This window comes from Myodes glareolus, chromosome 6 (genome assembly GCF_982192425.1).
Source record: "Myodes glareolus chromosome 6, mMyoGla1.1, whole genome shotgun sequence".
Taxonomy (NCBI): domain Eukaryota; kingdom Metazoa; phylum Chordata; class Mammalia; order Rodentia; family Cricetidae; genus Myodes; species Myodes glareolus.
The window spans coordinates 61,333,444-61,354,344 of record NC_142031.1 but is presented as its reverse complement, the minus strand read 5'-3'; the positions used below and the strand labels follow the sequence as shown (position 1 = coordinate 61,354,344).

The 20,901-nt window shown below is 40.8% G+C and overlaps 1 protein-coding gene across 4 annotated transcripts in view; it reads left to right on the top strand.

The window, feature by feature from the left end:
• The window catches only part of Nbas (NBAS subunit of NRZ tethering complex), a 305,952-nt gene that overhangs the window by 46,880 nt on the left and 238,171 nt on the right, over positions 1 to 20,901 (top strand). For all 4 annotated transcript variants that reach the window (XM_087907244.1, XM_087907242.1, XM_087907243.1 and 1 more), the window contains exons 10-12: positions 5,597 to 5,735; positions 12,499 to 12,567; positions 17,825 to 17,953. In XM_087907244.1, coding sequence (XP_087763370.1) covers positions 5,597 to 5,735; positions 12,499 to 12,567; positions 17,825 to 17,953 — 337 coding nt within the window. The remainder of the gene's footprint in view (positions 1 to 5,596; positions 5,736 to 12,498; positions 12,568 to 17,824; positions 17,954 to 20,901) is intronic.

Below are 20,901 nucleotides of genomic sequence, written 5' to 3'. Positions count from 1 at the left end.
CAGTTACATAAATATATTTATATGATAATATGGTTGTCATATATATGACAATATTAAGTATGACTTTGATGTAAACCTCAGCCTGACCCCTTCTGCCTATGCCCTGCATCTGAGTATTCTTGGTGGAGGAACTTAACGAAGCAGAAAAGGGCATTAGTCTACAAATTATTTCCTACCATATTACCTGTTTGTAGACTTAATTTCTATAAAAATTTAATAGCAATTTTAGTGTTAAGTCAGAGAATGTTCAGGCTATAGCTATTAAGTTGCTGCTTCTTCCTTATATTTAACCCTCCAAGAGAAAACTTTCATGACTTTATTTAATGTGTATGGATGTGTCTTCCCTGTACCTATGCCTATGTACCACGTACATACAGCACCCACGGAGGCCAGCAGAGGGTGTTGGATCCTTTTGGACTGGAGCTGTGAACTGCCATGTGGGTGCTGGGAATTGAGCCAGGGTCTTCAGGAAAAGCAACCAGTGCTCTAAACCTCAGAGCCAGCCTAGCTTTCATGATTTTAGCGTGTGACCGTTCATTATATTTAAAAAATATTTCCATTTTGCATTGTAACCACAGCCACACTAATAATGATTGTAGTTTTTATGTCCATAAATTTTCTCACATTGGTAAACATTTGCACTGTAAATGTAATCTCACCAGTTTGTAAGACTTGCTAAGCCTTTGAGGGGGATTGGTATAAATCTACACATTTGGTCTTTGGATTTCTTTTATGTTCTTCCATTGTCCATTATTACTTATTCTTTGTCCATTATTCCTTTGAATTGGTGGCAGATCTTTTAAAATCTTTTATACAGATGTACTTTTAGCTTTATATGTTATAAACTTCCCCCATTTACGATTTTTAATCTGTAAATGCAAGTTTTAAATTTTAAGTAGAATCTTCATTTGCACACACATATATATGTTACATACATATGCACATATATGCATATATACATAAATGTTTGTTTTTCCTCAGTATGTATAGCTCAAGCTGTCCTAGAATTTGCTGTGTAGGCCAGCCTGGCCTCAAACTTGCCATTTTCTTGTCTTAGCCTCCCGAATATTGCTATTCCAGGAATGCATCACCACTCTTGGTTGGTTGGATGTCTTAATGACACAAAAGCAGAGAAATGCTCTCAAGTTGAGATGCACCAAACCCACCTTGGCAGGATGGACTGTCCCATGTGTATTGAGTTGGCACTCCCCTCTCCCATGTAATCCAGTGTGTTCAGTGCTGTGAACAATTCTGCTAGTGTTTCCTTTGAAAGTGCCTGCACTTTGTGTATTAATTTAAGAAGAGTTTGTGTCATTTGCATGTTGATAGTTCAACAGAGAATTTGCTGTCTTGCTTTCTTCCTTCAAGTGTATCACTTTTCTAATAGGTGTTTTGAACAGGTTTTGTTGGTGAACTTCTTTACCATACCCTTGTGTTCACATTATCCTGTACTCTGTTTAATCAGCGTGGGACCGCCACCTCCCACTATCCCCACTGCCCCGACCCCCTTCCTGCCTTAAATACTCCTCTGTTACTGTTGAAATCTAGCATGAGTGAAAACTGTCATTGTGGAGATGGCTCACCCTAGTACCTCTGTGTGCTCTGTGCTGTTTGAGGAGGGAGGAGCTTTCCATTTGCAAGCCATTGGCAGATATTTACTGAGTATATCGTTTTGGGCCTGAGACTCCTTTCCACTCCTTGCCATTGGCTGACTTTTTTCCATTAGCATGGCTTTCCCAGTGCAATGTTGCTTCTCAGCATGTCTGTTGTCCTACAAACCTCCTCTAATGCTGCAGGCACATGGAGGAATATTTATTTACTCAGCCAAGCAGTGGCCTGCTTTTATTTCCATTTTCATAATCTCTTGCAGGTTAGCGCTCAGTCAGTATTGTGAACCTTGTGAATCAATAAAGTGATGTCAAAATTAACATAATGATTTGGGTTGACGTGTGTGTATAAGTTGGCATGTGTCTTGAAGAAATTGTTCCTTTTATTTTCTGTAGTCTCACTACTTAGATTTTGTTGATCACAGCTTTGTATTATCATTCAAAGTATTTTCAATTTTTTCATCTGTACTTTTTCCCAAATTGGTAGTTAGATTTATGAGGGTAATGATAGTTTATCTATAAATAAACTTTTAAGGGAATATTTACTTCAGCAGTGATCTGCACAGAGCCAATGCTCTGGACAGGTACAGGGCTGTCACTGTGACTGGAGACCCAGTGACCTTGGGGAACAAGCGAAATTGTATTTTAGCTCTGAGTGTCTGCCTGAAGTAGAAATAGTCCAGTAAGCTTCCAGCCACTCTCTTAGATTGTTCGCTCTTCATTTTCTGATGTGAACTAGTTAGTACTGCCTGGAAAAAGAGCAGGGGAAAGGACGTGAGCAAAGGCTACAGTTGTGTTCCTCTCAGTGAGGTACTTACCTGACGTCATAGGTTTTTGAGCGGGGATAAGGTGGGACACTGGAGGATTATTACTCAGTTTTTAAGCTCTTTGACCTCCCTTCCCCCTCCCTCCCTTCTTCCCTCCCTCCCTCTTTCTTTCTGCATTATTATTGGCTCAGTTCAGAAACAAGTTAGGAAGCAGCTGGGGGCTGAGAAGCACCGTGTGGACCTGGAGTCTGGCGATGAAGCATGGGGTGCTGTAGTTTACTAGGACAGCTCTACCATACCATCATGAAGTGGTGGTAGAGCTGCACTCATTTTGGCTCCAGGAGGTCAGAGGTTGAAATGAACATTAGTGGGCTGCTCAAGGTGCCAGTAGGGCCATTATGGAGGGTTTTCTGGATTTTCTAGACTCTCCAGATTCCTGGCTTGTTAACCTGCCTACATGCAAAGCTGCCCTGACCCAGTTAAGTCTGTCCCACATTACTTCACTCTGAGCCAGACACTTCTGCTTGCTCCTTCCACTCTTGGGATCCTTGTGATTTCATGGATCCATCTGGAAAGCCAAGATAATTTCTATGTGGAGGCAGTTGATTGGCAGTCTATATCTCTTTGTTGCTAGTGCAGAAGCTAGGTTGCTGATACATTTTTAATTTTTATTTTTTCCTTTATTTATTTTTTTAAAAAGAAAACTATCTTTTTTTTTCATTATACATACCAATCCAAGTTCCCACTCCCTCCCCTACTCCCATTTCTTTCACATACCCTCCTACCCAACCCCTATCCACTCCTCAGAGAAGGTAAGGCACATTGCTTTGAGGAAGGTCCAAGGCCCTCCCTACTATATCTAGACTGAGCAAGGTACCCATCCAAAGAGAATAGGTTCCCAAAAAGTCAGTACATGCAGTAGGGATAAAATCCTGGTGCCACTGCCAGTGGTCCCTCAGTCTGCCCAGCCATGCAACTGTCGACCACAATCAGAAGGACTAGTTTGGTCCTATGCTTGTTCCTTCGCAGTCTGGCTGCAGTTTGAGAGCTCCCATTAGCTCAGGTAGACTGTTTCAGTGGGTGTCCCTGTCATGACCTTGACCTCGTTGCTCATATTCTCATTCCTCCCACTCTTCAGCTGGACATTGGGAGCTCAGTCCAGTGCTCTGATGCAGGTCTCTGCCTCTGTTTCCATCAGTGGCTGGCTGAAGATTCTGTGGTGATATTTAAGATATTCATCAGTCTGACTACAGGGCAAGTCAAGATTGGGCCCCCTCTCGTCTATTGCTTAGGGTCTTTGCTGAGGTCATCCTTGTGGATTCCTGGGAATTTCTCTAGAGCCAGGTTTCTTGCTAACCCTATAATGGCTCTCTCAGTCAAGATATCTCTTTCCTTGCTCTCATCTCTGTCCTTCCTCCTTCTTGACTATCCCATTCCCTCAAGTTCTCACCCCTCCTCTTTCCCCCTCCTTTCTTCCCCCCGTTCCACCTCCCCCCACTCCATGCTCCCAGTTTTGTCAGGCTATCTTGTCTGTTTTTACTTTTCCGGTGGATCTATATGCTTTTCCTAGGGTTTCAGGTGTCATATTTACAGTAGAGTAGTTCTGTTTGACAATCCTTGTATATACCTGTACTAGTCTCAAAGGTGAAACATAAGTGGTCATCATGTGATGTCAAGCTATTGATATTTATAAGTTTATATTACTCTGTTATAAACTTAATTGTAGTACATATCTGCAGTCCCAGTATTTGTGAGGCAGTGCAGGAGGATTGGGAACTAGAGGTCAGCACTGGCTTTATAGTAAAGTATCTCAAAAAAAGTGTAAGTTAATATGGTTCTATAATTCAGTCCTTTGTTATGTCAGATCTAATGTTATGTCAGACCTTATAAAATATGGCGTTATCCTTACTAAAAACAAACAGACAGACAAAAACCAAAATGTTTCAAGTTGTAGGTTTCCCTTGAACATAGCCGAGAACAAAGTGGCCTGTGTGGTGAAAGCACACTCTCTTCTTCACCAGATGGGGGCTTTGTGGTGGCGAGGATTTGTTGGTTTTGGTGTGGCAGAGTTTGACACAGTGTCCTGTCACTTGAGACAGTGGTAGATGGAGAGGTCCAGCATGTGAGCAGAGGTCCAGGGAACCACTCTCTTTGGTCGCGGGCTCTCTTTAAAGCGTGAAAATTCTTTTCATTCTTATAGTTATTAATTTAACCATTAAGAAATGCATGGATTCTTTTTCTTGTTATTTCTGTTGTTTCTTGTCATTGACGATAGATAAGACATTAACAATGGGTGTTTTCTTATTTGTGTATCAAAACTTCACCTTTAGTTTTTATCGTTGTTTGTTCAGCAATTATTATTTGTACATGTGCATACATATATACATGTGGAGGTCAGGGGACAACTCTGTGGAGTCAGTTCTCTTCCACCTTTGCCTGGGTCTGGGGTTCCAACTCAGGACATCAGGCTTGCATGGCAAGTGCTTTACCCACTGATCACCTTCCTGGCTCTACCTTGGTTCACCCGCCCCCAAAATAAGTGATTGTAAGGATCACTATCCTGCTACTATGCAGGATTCTGCCAGATGTGCCGACCCTGATTTAATTGGCGGAAGTGGCGGCTTGGCTTTTACTATTGACCAGCTCAGTTTTGCTGTGACTGCATAGTGTATCTTTGATGTCTAATGTTTGGTAGGCTATTTGCCCTCTTAGTAACTGGCCTGTCCTTTGCTGATGGAGTATGGCAGACAGAGGTGAATCACCAGTACCGCGCTGCTCTCCTGCTCTTACCTCTGAGCAGTTACTGCCGTGTGTTCTTTCCATGGAGCACACCCCGCTGCTGCCATGTCTTTCTAAGGCTGCAGTTGTGCCACACTGCATTGGGTATGGTGTTGGCGTCACTGAGTGTGTGTCCGGTTCCTGCCAGTGCTTGTCAGGTTTGATAAAGCCAGTGTCTGTGAGCTGCATTGCAAATTCTGGACATTTCCCTTTATTTCTAAATTTCTGGATGCATTTAGGTGCTAGATGCTTACCCTTTGCTTCTCTATCAGTGAAGGTGAAGTTCAAATTGAAAAACCATTAGGTTTCTTTTCTAAAATAGTCATCGTCAAGGCATAATGACAACAATTTTAGCTTTCTATGTTCAGGGGGCTAATTCTGCACTGCTTTCTTGTTATTTTGTTCATATTTGTAATTTACTAATTCTGTTCTTGTCATTTCCAGACTTTTACTGGTTGGTGGATGTGAAAGTACTGAACTGGGCATTTCCAAAGCTTCTAGCTGTGGCCTTTCTGCGTGGAGAGTCCTCTCAGGCTCACCGTATTATAAACAAGTCACTAGCAGTGGAGACAGGGTCACTGAGGTATGTGGTAGTGCAATTATCTAGAGTATTTCCTAATTGGTGTTAGGCAAGAAAATCTGTGAAAGATATAACCAGCAAAGTTTGCCTCAAAAAGGGAGATTAATGGTCGTGTGACTTTAGTGTTTTATTATTCTCACTTGCTTATTAGCTCTAACTAAAATATTCTTAAAATATATTAATAACAATGTATATTATATCCAGAATAATATTAATAATATAACTAAAATATTATTTGTTATTACTATATATCAAATATAGTAAAGTGTATTAAATTTAACTTTCCTTTCCTTTTAGTAATGATATTTTCAGATAATAGAAAAACAATACAGGTCAGATGAGGCGACTCAGCAGGTAACTGTGTTTGCCTTGCAAACTTAGCAGCCTGAGTCCATTCAGAGGCAAAATGTGAGAATGATTGCAGTTATTTTCTTGTACACTGGCTCGCACACCCTGTGTGCACACATATATACGTGCATACCCACAAATAATATACAAAAGTATAAAAAAGAGAAAACAGCATAGCCTCTCTGTTGTCTTATTACTTTTATTTTCGCACTTAGTCGTTAACATTTAGCATGCTGTTTTTGCGTTGATAACTGTTCAGAGTGCTTTTATCCCATGCTAGCTCACCTAAGTGTGCCTTCAGTTGGGTTAGCCCATGCCATTTAACAAGAAAGTGCCCTGGACCACCTAACCAGCAAGTGAGACTAGCATGCCAGTTCACAGAAGTTCCCAGTTCACTTTCTTAACTACCTTGGTATACATCCTTCCATGTCTATAGAAAATGCCCTTATAGCTCCGTATTCATTCTTTATCACTTACTAGACCTCTATTTTGTGCCACATACTCCTTATGTTAGCCTTTTACCTTTGACCAAATAAGTTTATCTTGACCTGCAGTTTCATAGACTTCAGCTGATGGTGGCTTGGTTCTCTTGTGGCATTGTAGCTCATGATGGGGTCACATGATGTGAGAGTGCTCACTTCATGGCCTCTCTGAGAGGCAGGGAGAAGCAGAGTCAGAGAAAGCATGACCTTGATGTGAATGTCTACCAGGGTCCCCGTGTCTCTCTAGGGTGGTGTGCCTTCCCGCTGTCCTTCTACAACACCCCTTCCTAGAGGGAACACCACCTCCCAATAGCACTGATGCTGGCAACCAGCCAGCCTTTAACACTTGGACCCATAGGTGCTTTCCAGATCCCAAGTATAGCACCCTGTTAGTCTGTAGCATTAGTGTAGGTTAGACTGAGTGTGAAAAAAATCATACAGTCACACAAACATATTGGAAGACCTAAATTGGCTTGTCACATCAAAATTCCTGGCCAAGCCTGCTGTTGCTGCTATGTCTTTTCTAGGTAGCTTGTTGTACCTGAAGATTAGAGAATCTGTGGACGATGACTTCTTGAGGTCCCACTGTCTCCACTGCTGGCTTTAGGAAGGTCAGAGAGGAATTAAAGGTGGAACGTTTCTCAGACTTATCCCAAAAAGTGACACCAATTTTGCTCATTTATCAAACTAACCACATGACCCTTCCTAGCTCCAAAGAAGATTGTGTTTATGTGTCTATGTGTCTAGAAATATGAAATCAGTTAGGTGCTGGTCAATGCTAACCGTGTCTACCACGCTGGTCATACTCTACTTATGTGTGTCTTGGTGTTTCGGGTAAATTGTATGAGAGTAACACTTGGTCGAGGTTATGAGCCCTGTACGTAGTGTATGCCTGTCATACATGAGAGTTTTATGTTTTTAAAGTGAGGAACGAAACAGGGAAGCTAAAGAACAATATAAGGGGATATGCTCATTTCATAAGGGATTGTATTTGTCTTGTTATTTTTCTTAAAATATATTGATTTAAATGTAATCTTCCAAAACAGTGAATGGCTCGGTGTTGGAAAAGATTCTGAAGGATGAGCTTCTGAAAAAGAAATCTTTAGCAGCTACAGTAGTCTTTATTGTTATTGTTAGACTTGACCTGCATTGAAATAAATAGTTGTGATTTAATCCAACAAAGTAATTCAAAATGATACCAACCTACTGTTTTTTTTTTTTTTTTGTGGCACCGAACCTTAAATCAGCTGATATTTGCAGCTCACATTATGAAGTGCTGTTTTTTTTTTTCTTCTTCCATTTATGATCCATCTTCCCGCTTTCCTGCTTGGCCATTTTCTCTTCAGTGCTCAGAGAGGAGGCAGTTTATGTCAGCAGCCCCTTTTCTCAGCCCTGGAGTGTTAGGCCGAATAGAGCTTAATGATGGAAGACAGGAAAACATAGCTTGGATTGGATTCCCTGGTTCCTTATCGCATCTCCTCTCAGATTATCTGTGTGTCTGACTGTTAATCTTATCTGCCCCGAAAAGATTGAGGTGGGAATTGATTGAAGAAATGGATACATTGCTTCATGGTGTAGGAACTTATTAGCTGTGTTTTTCACTGACTTTTGTAACTTTTAGTTTTATGTGACAAAAATCAAACAGATCTTGGAAAAAAATCTTATCCTTCAAATCTGCGTAAAACAAGTATAATGATTACAGTTTCAGATGGTTCGGTTACAATATAAAAAGCTTTTGCATGTATGAAAAGCAAACTGATGTAGCAAAATGTAAATGCCTGGTCAGCGCAAATCTGGGGCTTCATCATACGATCACATTGTCTTTTCTGGAGCTTGAAATTTCTCTACATCAAAAGTGAGAAAAGGACTGCAAGGGGTGCGTCCACCCACTGAGACGATGTGACTGATCTAATGGGAGCTCACCAAGGCCAGCTGGACTGGGACTGAATGAGCATGTGATCAAACTGGACTCTGAATGTGGCTGACAATGAGGGCTGACTGAGAAGCCAATGATAATGGCACTGGGTTTTGATTCTACTGCATGAACTGGCTTTGTGAGAGCCTAGTCTGTTTGGATGCTCACCTTCCTAGACCTGGATGGAGGGGCGAGGGCCTTGGACTTCCCATAGGGCAAGGAACCCTGACTGCTCTTAGGACTAGAGAGGGAGGGGGAAGAGGGAGTGGGGGGGAGTGGGAGGGAAATGGGAGGAGGGGAGGAGGTGGGAATTTTTAATAAAAAAAAGTGAGAAAAGGAAAGAAATAGATGAGTGTGGAGAATACAAGAAAAGACCATGTGAGCGCCATGAGTCTTTTGATCCAGAAGCATTGAGGGCATATATAGAAAGTGGCCCCGCAGAGGGGAGTTTTCCGGGTGCTGTCACACAGCAGCAGCCCTTTCCCCTGGACTCCTTTGGGTTTGTGTGTTTTTGCTAGGCTTCCTTTTGAGTTCTGTATTGTAAAGTGCTCTGCTGTGTGTAGTCTTCCTGTCTCAAGCCCAAGGGGCTTTGATATTGACTTCTCTTAAGAGAAAATTGCTTGTCCACTGACAAAATGAGTTAGGAAAAACATTGAATTGCCGAGTGAATGCCCTGCTGTATGATTGACTTCTTGAAATGCTGCAAATGTATTTTGATCCCATTAGTAGCTTTCAAGTGTGTTGTGCAGCTAACCTTGCAGTCCTTCTTCATAGCCTTCCCACCTCAGAATCATTGGCGGTTATAGCGGTTGTCCCTTTCATCAGGAGGTGGCTGCTGTGCTTAGTGAGCGCCCTCTCCCACAGGCTGCTGGCAGGCTCTAAAACGACTATACAAAATTCAATATGTGCATTGATCAACATTTCCAGATGAATGCTAGTGTCCTACATGGCTTTACTTAATCACTGTTCAACATTGAATTATTGCTCTAAGTAATAGGAATAAAAAAAACTTATATAGCTATCTCTACAAATGTGTACAATAAAGGATAGCAGTGCCCAGTTAGAATTGAGAAGCTGAGGAAGAGAATAGGTGTAGGCTCTGGAGTTAGAAGGCTGAAATTCCAGTCCCCCCTCCACCTTTTCTTGCCACTTGTGTGATGAGGCTTTTGTCAGGACCCCATGAAGCAATCTCTTTGAAGGCAGTTGATAAACTCTTATGACAATATGCATGGTAATTATTGTTGTCTGTTTAAGATTGAACTTTGTATAAAGAAGTGTGGGAATGAATGAACGTCTTGAAGTTTTGTTATTGATGTACTTTTTCCAATACTTACCATCCTGTGGAAATAGTACAGGCACTTTGAGCATATTGTTTCCTTAAAAAATCCTTTCTCTGAAAAGAGGGGTGCAATCCAAATACTTCCCCTGAGATTCTCCTGTCTGCTCAGCTCTGTCCTGTGTGTGGGTCTTCTTTTGCTGCTGCTGCCAAGCACCTTTTCCTGTGCCTTTTCCCTCCTGCTTGTTTCCCTTCTGTTCCCAGTGTCTGAGTGTGTAGGGCAGCCTGAGCATGAGGTCTCACATCTCCCTTCATCCTGTCTCTTTCTCCCAGACTCTGAACTTGCAGATGTGCTAATACTCTTTGCCATTAATATTTCATTATTCTCCTTCCTTTAAAATTTTTTTGTCAAATTTCTTTTTAGTTATTGAGTTTTTAACTTAAGGCAATTTAAAGTTTCCTATATCCTTAAATTCTTGTCGAAACACATTGTTTTACTTAAAGCAATAATTTTGTTTCCTTATATTTCTTAGTTGTTTTCCGTAGCACAGTCTACCCTTGTTTACATATGTGAATGTTTGTCTTCTGATTTCCTTTTCTTTTTAACTTCATAGAACTTGTTGATCATTGTGTTTCTCTTTCAATTTCTATGAGATATTTCTGAGTCTTCCTCTTGTTCATTGTAATGATACTAGAATATTTTCCAGGATTCCAGGGTTAGTGCTTCCCTGTGTGGTCGGTAGAATGACCCTCGGGTGCTCTGTCAATGTTGGTGGGAAGGGCCATGGGCTCCAGAAACAGGGCTTCTCTCTTGTCTTGCAGCACACTGCATTTCCTTCTTTGCTTCTTCTATCCGTCCACCTCTATTGTCAAAAGATACTTCTTCCCCTTTGCATTGTTCTTCCTCAGAAACCGTGTGCCTGTCAGATTGCTCCTTCTCAGGATACTCCTGTCCTTTCCCAATAGCCCATGTCTTGATGTCATGGATACTCTTCCAGTGTTTTTGGGCAGCAAATAGACCTGATAGTTCTGGATTGGACTTAGATGGACCCTTGACTTCTTTGCTATCTTTCCTCGGTTGTCCTTCTTGGGCCCTGCAGTACTTTTCCCATCTGCTTTGTTCATCACCGAGTAGGAGCAATGGATGTGACAAACTGGTACTGAATAATTTTTCCCTCTTTATATACAATTATTTTGAAAGTTAGCATTTTCACCATCATCATCTGTTTTCAAGTTAAACTGATTGTATGGTTCTCATTTATATATCTTTGTGTACTCTGTTGTTTTTGGAGGAAATATTGAGAGGTTTGTAGATAAGCCATCACTGATCTTCAGTGATTCGGAAGCTCTTGTAGCATAATTGTTAACCTTACCTGCATAGTAAGCACTTTTGCATTTAGATGTATTTATGTATAGGTATGTATGTTTTTCTATGTGGGTTTACATGCACAGTATGTGAGTATGTACAGTGCCTGTGGGGGCTGGAAGAGGACGTTGCAACCCCTGGAACTGGAGTTGCAAGTGATAATTACTTGTTATATCACTTAGATAGGTACTATGTGGGTGCAGGGAACTGAGCCTGGGTCATTTGTAACAGCATCGAGCACTCTTAACTAGTGAGCCGTTTCTCTAGTTCCTTTTCCTTGTTTTGTTTTGAGCTTTTGAGACAGGGTGTCCTACTTAGCTTCGGATGGCCTGATGCTTATGTGTAGCCTAGGATAGCCTCACAATCATGATAGTCTTGTGGTAGCCTCCTTAGTATTATAGGTGTGAGCCACCATACTTAGCTTCCATTTTACTTATTACAATATTGGAGTGAAATTCATATAGTAAAATATCAGTTGTTTTAAAGTCGACAGCTTAGTGATAGTGTAGACCTAGGAAAAAATCAGTCAGTCATGTTTTAATTTTGTTTCAGTTTTGAGGATCTACTAAACTTTCCCAGAGTGGCTGTACTATTTGATAATTCCCAAATCAGAGCATGGTGGTTCCAAATGTTCTACATTCTCAATAACACCTTTTTCATTCCAAAAATTATAGTTATCACTTTTCTTGTTTTAAATACTGGTTTCTAAATGTTATTTTTTCCCCCTTGTATGTTGGAAGAATAGATTCAGTTCCAAATGAATGAAGTTTCTATGGGAACTTTTGAATTTTTTCACAGTGATAGTAAGATAAATGTCGAACTTAGTCTCAGCCAAGAATATGCTATGATTTGAATTTGCGTGTGCCGTGTTAGACTTGTTATTTGCCTACTGAAGAAAGCATTTGATTTTGACTTTCTTAGACCTTCCCACTTAGTAGACTCCCTCACCCCATCAGAATACTGTCAGAATCTTTGGCATTCTTTGATTTTCCTCACCGTGTAGCCTTACCTGGCTTGGAACTTGCTTTGAAGATCAGGCTGTTCTCAAACTCCCAGAAATCCACCTGCCTCTGCCTCTTGAGTGCTGGGATTAAAGGCTGCTAATTTTTTTAAACGTCAGTTTAATCCTGGGCTACTTGGCCCTTGATAAGCACACTGTAACCACACTCAACTCTCTATTGCTGTACTTGTGGTCAGCTGTCTCAATCACGCGGTGTTCATTGTCTTCACTGAGGCGCATCCTCGACCCACTAATGATTTTTTTTAACTATTTTAAAAAATACTTAATGTCTGCTTTTCATTCCATGATAAAAGGGTTTTAGATAATGAAAAAAACATTCCATTAAGATTTCTTTATATGATGTATCTTAATTTTGTAGGTGCCGAAGACACTGGGATTATTAAAGCTGTTAAGTGTCAACTTTTACACTCGTCAGGGACAAGAACAGGTAATGTAAATTTGCCTAAATTTGTTTCTCAGGCACTTTTAGTGGAGTGCCTTTAAGGTCCAAGTTGAGCGATGCTTGGCTGGTCAGGCCTTTGTCACTGTCACCAGATATCTGGCGCATGAGAGGCCGGACATGCTCACGGTTTCAGACGTTTGATTCCATCAGGTTCAGAGAGGCTGGCGGAGCAGGACTGTTCCTGCAGGGCAGCTGGAAACAGGCAGAGCAGCTCATCTCGGGTGGAGAAGGGGCAAAGTGGAGCAGTATCAGAAGGAGGTGTGGCATGCAGCCCCTGTGGTCCCTTGCCTAGAACCCTGCTTCCTCCAGCCAGGCCCCACTGGCAGAGCCTGCTCCAACAAAATCAGTGGGGTATCTGGGTAGGAGTGCATACCTCACCTTCACCAGTTCCACCTATTCCCAATGCTTGGTTCTAAGGTTGAATCTATCAGTACGTTAGACCATTTAATAGTTGGAACCCTCATGACCTAGTCATGTCTGGAACAGCCTGGCAGACACACTTGGAGGTGTGCTTGTCACTCACCTGTCTGCTTCTTTGTCTGATCAAGAGGACAATCAAGGGGACTATCATAAGCCTTGAATGATCTAGACCTTCACCTGGTGTGTGCAACAATAGGAGTTTCTAGAGCCATTTATGGAAAATTTGTATATTTTTAGTATGTATTAATTAAAAAAATAACAGAATATGTCCAGTCCTCTTGAAGGATGAAAGTATAGTCTGAACAAATCATTCTGCTTAGAAACCATATATCTTTCCAGATTTCTTCCAAAATTGTATGAAGATTTTATTCTGGCAAGAAATCTCTCTCTCTCTCTCTCTCTCTCTCTCTCTCTCTCTCTGATAAAATTCAGAAGTTCATTCTCAGATGGGAGGCTGGTGATGACTCAGTGGAAGAGTCATGATGAACTGTGTTGGTAAGAGAGGTGTGGCTGCTGGGCACAGCCCTTGACAGTGCCCTTGAATAGAGGTGGCCACACAGCAGCTGCCTTTGAGGGAGGTGGGCACATTGTCTGTCCTAGCATGACTCTTACATGACTCTTACTCCATTTGCGGGGGACAGCAAATCATACTTTTGCCTTGGCAAAAGTAAAATGGCCTTGTTTTTCTGTTTCCTTAATTTCTTTACTAAATTATCAGGATGAGTGTAATGAGACTTCTGTTGCTACTTTAGAATCCGGGATATTTTAAGTTTGAATTATTTCTTTGCCATTGACTTCAGCACAATCATGTACTTTGGATAGAGTGGACATCCTGTCTGTAGAGTTGAGCGGTAACCGTGCCCTGTGTCTACAGTCTCTTTCATCTTTAATCCTCTGTGTAATTACACTGTATTCTAGTTGGCATCCTCTTTTCTTTTTTCCTGGAGCTGTCTTCATTTTGCAGATGAAGAAACATATGTAAGACTAAATGACTTGGCTTCTGTCTTGAAGTTTGTTTGTCCTAATGTGCTGTGTTCCCTGTGTCTGCAGCACCATGCTACTGTTGAGGATGCCACTTCCCTTTCTCCCTGACTCCCCTTTGTATTCTCTATGATTTCTAAGACCTTACTCTTTACCTTTAACTAGGGTTTTTTTTTTTTTTGCTGTTGTTAATTAAGTGCTGTTGACTGTGTGTGCTAGAGAGTGTGGAGTTTTAGGATTCCTGTTTTTCAGTCTGTAGGTGTGTACTTTAAGACAGGCATAATGCTAGCATTGAGAACTAAAGGTTGTTTAGTGCAAGCATCTCCTCAAAGCCCACAGTGTGATGGGGTAGACCCTGAAGTGGGGCAGAATCGGGCAGGGCAGAGCAGGGCAGAGCAGAGCACACACTATTCCCATCTGAAGTGCAGCAGAGGAAGAAGCATCCAGCTCTTGGGGTGTCTTGGTTTGAATCTCGAGGTGAGGAAGTTCCCAGACACGGAAGGATCAGTCTTCCGGTCTTGGGTGGGATGTGTACAGGCATGTGAAGTGGCAGTAGGTAGACTTCTTGGGCACTTAGTTTTGACTTTCCTTGTTATCATTTCTGCATCTTTGTATTTAGGAAAATATAATTATAACAGTATTTGGAATAAGACCTATCTAGGGGATTGATATTTTTGATTCTTCTTTGTGTCATCTCTGGCTCATGTTAGAACTGAGTGTCAATTGATTTGATTTAGTGGGAGGTGTGGGTCTGTATGATTAGTGTATAGAGACTGTTTCTCTTTATGGTCATTATCACCTAGGAACTTAAGCTGTGGGCTGTTTTGGCCCGTGCTATTGGTTATTTTCATCAGATGACTCTCACCCTTTTTCATTCTGTCATGATCCTCTGAGCAAAACAGAGAGAAGGAAGCAGTTAATTTCATTGTAATTTGAATCTGCATTTTGACACACTGTCCCCAAATCTTTAACTTGTCTGGGCGTTTGAATTTAGTATTCTGAACCCAGGGCTTTCCAGAAAATATTTGAATGCTGTATGTGTCATCTTGTTTGTACCTAGACATTTCTATTCATGGCCTGTAGATTTTTAGTGCTGTTATTTCAGAGCTGTTGGTGCGCAGGGGGACCTAAGGATTTCTTCCTGTTGTGTGTACAGTCTAACTAGCAGATGATTTCACATGCCGTCACAGCAAGCTCTGTGACTGGCATGGTAATGTCTGTTTTCTTGATGAAGAAGTTGAAGCCTCTAGACGAGTGACATGTCCAGTACACTTAACCAGACATGATGTTCAGGTTTGCTCTTGGAAGGGCTTTGAAAGCTGTTATTTTCTACCACCTCTGGCTGTGAAGGAATAGAAAGGAAGGCATGTTGTACTCAAGAGGAGTCAAGGCCTCCAACTCCATGGATTCTACAAGAATGATCTACTTTAGCACTTAAGTTTGATAGCAGTTGTATTATCTTTTAAGATGTATTCTGAGGTAGGAGGATTGTTAGGTGTTCAAGCCCCATCTGTCTCAAAAATGAAAAAAGTAAACAAAACCTTTCTTCTTTTAGCTATGAGATTTTAAAGTGATCTGCCCTTTTTTATGTAACTGTATGGCTATTATTTAGTTCATTCTTTTCTGTATTCACTTGTCAGACTTTAAATCAGCGACTGTCATCTTATAGACACTCAGTTCTTGTGTGGTGGTGGTTGTTATGCTTTCTTAATTCCTTCATGTCCACAGTGTTACCAATAATTAATCTGAATTTTAATACTTTTTGTTGGTACGTGTGCATGACATGTGTGAGCACATGTATGTGTACATGTTTCTGTGTGTGACTGTGCCTGTGCTCATTCCATGTTCATGTGTAGAGGTCAGAGGACAACAGTGGGTGTCAGTTCTTGTCTCTGCAGTTTTTTAAGAGAGGATCTCAGCCTGGCAATGGTGCTGCACATATTTAATCCCAGCACTTGGGAGACAGAGGAAGACAGATCTCTGTGAGTTTGAGGCCAGCCTGGTCTACAAAGCGAGTTCCAGGACAGCCCGTGCTGTTACACAGAGAAACCCTATCTCTAAGAAAACAAGAGGGAGGGAAGAAGGGACAGAGGGAGAGAGGGAGGGAGGGAGAGGGAGAGAGGGAGGGAGGGAGAGGGAGAGAGGGAGGGAGGGAGAGAGAGAGAAAGAGAGGGAGGGAGATACAGATGGAGAGAGGGAGGGACGCAGGGAGAGAGAGAGAGGGAGGGAAGAAGGGAGGGAGGGAGGGAGGAGGCAATCTCTTTTGTTATTCCCTACTGTATATGCCAGACTAGCTGGACCCAGATCTTGCTGCAGGAGGCCTGGGATAGCAGATGAGTTCTACCATGTCTCTCTAATAGGTGGGTTCTGGGGTTCAGACTCAGTCTTCATGCTTGTGTGGACAGCACCATTCCCCACTGAGCCATTCCTCTAGCCCTCCACGTTCATTCATTTAAACATTAATGTTTAGTGTGCCTAAATGCCATATGGATCTAAATAATAAGCTTCTGTTTGTGATATATATGTCTTAAGACTGTAATAGTAATAATAACTAGATTTATTCATATTTATGAGTGGAATTGGCTTGGAGTTTTTTTTTTTTCTCAAGTTGTCTATTCCTCATACTTTTGGTTTTTTTTTTTGTCTCAGGTTGTTAATCAGGCTATTGAGGATGGCTGTCTCAGTTTGAAAGATCTCTTCCATCCTCCTTCCTTCCCTTTCTCCTTCCTCCCTCTGTCCTTCCCTCCCTCCCTCCCTCCCTCCCTTCTTTTATATTCTTTATTCTAAATTACACTAGACTAAAATATATAAACTTAAAAAAGCCCCAAAACTACTTGAGGTCAAATTAAGGGTCTTGTGGATGCCAGGCAAGGGTTGCATCCTTAACATCTGGCAAGCTTCCCAAGGTCAGGGATTTGTGTTTATTTTGTTTACTGCTGATAGCACAGTGCAAAAACAGAACCTGACATGCAGTATTTATTGCTCAGTATGTCATATTCAGTAAGTATTTGTGGCATGTTAGAGGAGAATCACTTAGAAAATTGTTTTATTGATTTGACATTTTTCTTTCAGAATATGTAGAAATTTAGAACATTTTGAATGCTTTCAGTAGAGTTCAATACTTTTATTTTAATATCACTTATGCAATTGAAAGGTGTAGGTAATGGAAACCACTGATTTTTAGTTGTTTCATAGAGGTGATAAGCAACTGAAGAAAGTGAGGAGTTTAAACTAATATTAATATAGCACTCTATTGGCATCACAGAGATCCCTCGTCTCAAGGAAGATTGAAGTTTTATTACAGTATTGAGAAAAGGTACAAGTCCTACTTTAAATATTGATGCCAGTAGCAGAAGCCTTTAATTAGTGCGTTTAGTTAAGAAAAGATACAATGGACATTTGAGCTAGTCCTTTAATGTAAGTGAGAGGTACATGAAATTTTATCAATTCAACGTATAGTTTAATGACTGTGTGAAACAGATTTATTGAAGTCATATAGTCCCCTTTTAGTGACACACTGGTTCTTGTTGTAGTCACAGAATTGTACCACCATCCCAGCCCCAATTTTAGAAACAATTTTTTTCACCTTGAAAAAAAAAAAAACACATACCCCTTAACCATTACTCCCAAGTGTGGGTGTACATTTCAAAGAATTAATAATCTATTAAAGTGCAGCTATAAAAGTTATTGGGAAATCTCGGTACTTGATTGATGTGAGATTGGTAGAATTCTCAGCTGCTCCTAATGGCTTGTAACATGCAGTCTTGCCAAGTGCTGTTTTAATTCTGAACTCTCTTTCTGTCCGTACGTCTTCTGCTCTCACCACACTGTTCCTGTACAGGATGGAATCTTCAAGATGAGCCTTTCTCCAGACGGGAGCCTCCTTGCAGCGATTCATTTCTCAGGGAAGCTGAGCATCTGGGCCGTTCCGTCCCTGAAGCAACAAGGTGTCTGGAGTCAAGATGAGCAGGTGTGTCATCCGTTAGGGTCACTCTCGAGGGTGAGGTCTGAAAATAGTAATGGTAATTTCGTTTGGTTGATGTTTTTCTGAACCACACAGCTATTATTTATCCCCATTTTCCAAACCCATCTTAGTCTTAAGTCTAATTACCGTATAACCTGATAAGGACAACTCGTGAACTGAATGGTTCTCTGCATTAGTTCTAACTTGGAACATGGCACACTCTACATACCAAGAGTTCGACTGAATTCTGTGTTTTCCTCCTTAATGCTCAGCAAACATAGAGTGGAGATTGTAAAATTCCACTAAACCAGGTTTTAACAAGTATTTAGATACTTGAATGCTAAAGGGTAACTTTTCTTTCTAAGTCCTGTAGCCCCTGCTGTGTACTCACTTAGGTCTGAGGGCAGTTGCCTTCTGGCAGTAGAACTGACATGGAGAAAGATGGGCATTTTTAATAGTTTCTTGAGATAGCAAATTTTAAGAATTAGTTGAGTTTGTTCTTTAGTATCAGCTAGATTCAACTATTTTAATTTATATTAATAATGGAAATATAAATTAAAGTTATAATATAATAAAGGGAAAAGTCAGATGTACTTATGGGGAGCCCTGTATTATGACAGTAGAGATTATTATTCTTTAAAATTTGTTTTATATGTATTTATTTTATTTTATGTGTATAAATTTTTTTTTTTTTACTGCATGTATGGAAGTGTACTGTGTACATGCTATGAAACCATAGCTCAGTAGAGATTGCCCCTTACAGGGCTGAGTGCATTAGCTGTGTGCCTTAGACATATTCTCCACTAGGTTGCTGTGAACTGGCTGGTGCTTGGAGTAGAGCTTTGTCAATTGACATTTATATCCTGTTGTTTCTGTTTTCTGAAAGCCAAATACAAAGTTTCTACTTTGAATTATTCAGAGAATCCCCCAAATGAGCGTGTTTTCCCTGGCTCTCTATATGTGGTAGTAAAGCTCGGCTTCTTTCATTTGGGAGGCTCATGAGCGCCCCATATTTGGGAAATATCTTTTTAAATGGTGACATTTTGGACAGTGAGGGTACCTCAGCTTTGTCTCCTTACATTATATTCTTTCACTTAATAGAAATATTGACCAGCTCTTGAAGCTCTCTTAATGTTCTATCTAGAATCTCCAACATACAGTTTGAGATTCAACCACTAGGGGTTGACCCGATTAGTGGGTTTGTGATGTTTGCTGAGATTCTGAAGGACCTTCTTGGCCTCTTGCTCCTTATGGTATGTGCTTATCGCTAGTTGCGAGCGAACCCTATTATGATTAATTACTCTTCAATATTATTTATTATTTTCTTTTTAGAAATTGAAAATCGTTTTTTTTCATTTAATATCTTCTGGTTATAATTTTCCCTCCTCCAACTCCTCCCAGATCTTCCTTAAGGTTTAATAGTGAAACTATTAAACTGTTAAAATTAAAAATTTGCTTAAAAACCTTTAAATCTGGGAATATGTAAGTGATTTATTTTTGTAACTTTAAATATGTAGTTAAGTAAAATAATGGAGCAGGAAATACGAATTTTCCAAAATGGAGATGTATATAGAAGAGATAACTTGTAGAAGTTTGTATCAACTTAGTGAGTCTTTAGACACAGCTGCCCCGAGCATCTGTATGGCAGCAGGGTTGGGGGCTGCTGCCACGCCCATCTGTTAGATATTCACTCCTGTGGCTTCAACTGAGTACTCCGCACACCATCCTCAGTTCTCCAGTCTGTGCTAATCACAGGCCTCCTTACTCTCCTTACTCTGTGAGAGTTTACATTATCTCACCTCTGAGGCTGCTGTTGGCTTTAGCTTAAAAAGAAATTTTGGTTCAAATTTGGAAACAATGAAATTATTTATTTATTTATTTATATTAGAATCCTGCTGTCAAAGTACAAAGCTCTCTGCTTTCCTGTCGTCTTAGTGGTCAGCATACACTTTGCTCCTGTACTCATCTACGTGCTCCTGTGCGGTCCTTTTGACTGTGTGCTCTAGAGCATCATTCTATCACAGACGCTCCTGTGAGCTTCAGCTCTTCAGACATGCGGGATTCTTAGTGCGCTTGTCTCTGGAGAACTGGGAAGCATGAAGGGCCTGGGCACAGTGCTCTGTAGCATTTACAGAATTCACTGAATGTTATGTGATGAACATTTGTTTTGTTCTAGTTTATGCACCAAGTAAGCAGTTGGGTTAACATCTGGTTCTGTCTCTCTGACCTTGATGCCTGTTCTTGTAAGAAAACACATATTTAAGAAAATGATGGAACTCATTATTAGAACAGTGAATGCCAGGACACTCAGCATACTCCCACGTTCACATTGTCTTCATGCTCTTCCTTTAGGAGCATTCTGTTATTTCAAAGGTCGGATTCAAGTGTGTCAGGTTCAGAAATCCCTGATCACTCTTCCTGGTTCACTGCTTTACATCAGTTCGTTACTTGGTTAACTTAGACAGCTCAGAGACAAGTTCTATTTCCTTGCACCTTGCAGATTGAACACTGGTTTCACCAGTGCCCTTCAGATGGGCTTCATTCTTGAAGTACTAGTTAGTGAACACAGGGAGCAGAATAAATAATTGAAGAAGTCCCTTTTTGGTAAACTCTTAGCTTTGTTGCAGGACTCTGAGGACTCGTGGCATTGATGACTTAGGAAAGGTGAAGGTGGTAACTTTTCTGTTGTTTGGACAACTGACTTTGTCAGAGTCTCACCTGTGTCCTGGGAAGTGGTGACACTAGCTTGTGTATTTTGCATTGGGACTTTAGCTTATGTGGTATTAAAACCTGGTGCACTATAGTGAACATAAGGATTAGCTGTAACTGTTCCATAAAATGGAATAGCTTTTTTCTATAACCATGGTTATAAAACCATAATGCTAAATCTGCTGAGCTTTGTGGTAAAAAAACAGTAGGTGCTAGTCTGGTCTCTTAAGATAGTCATAGTCTTG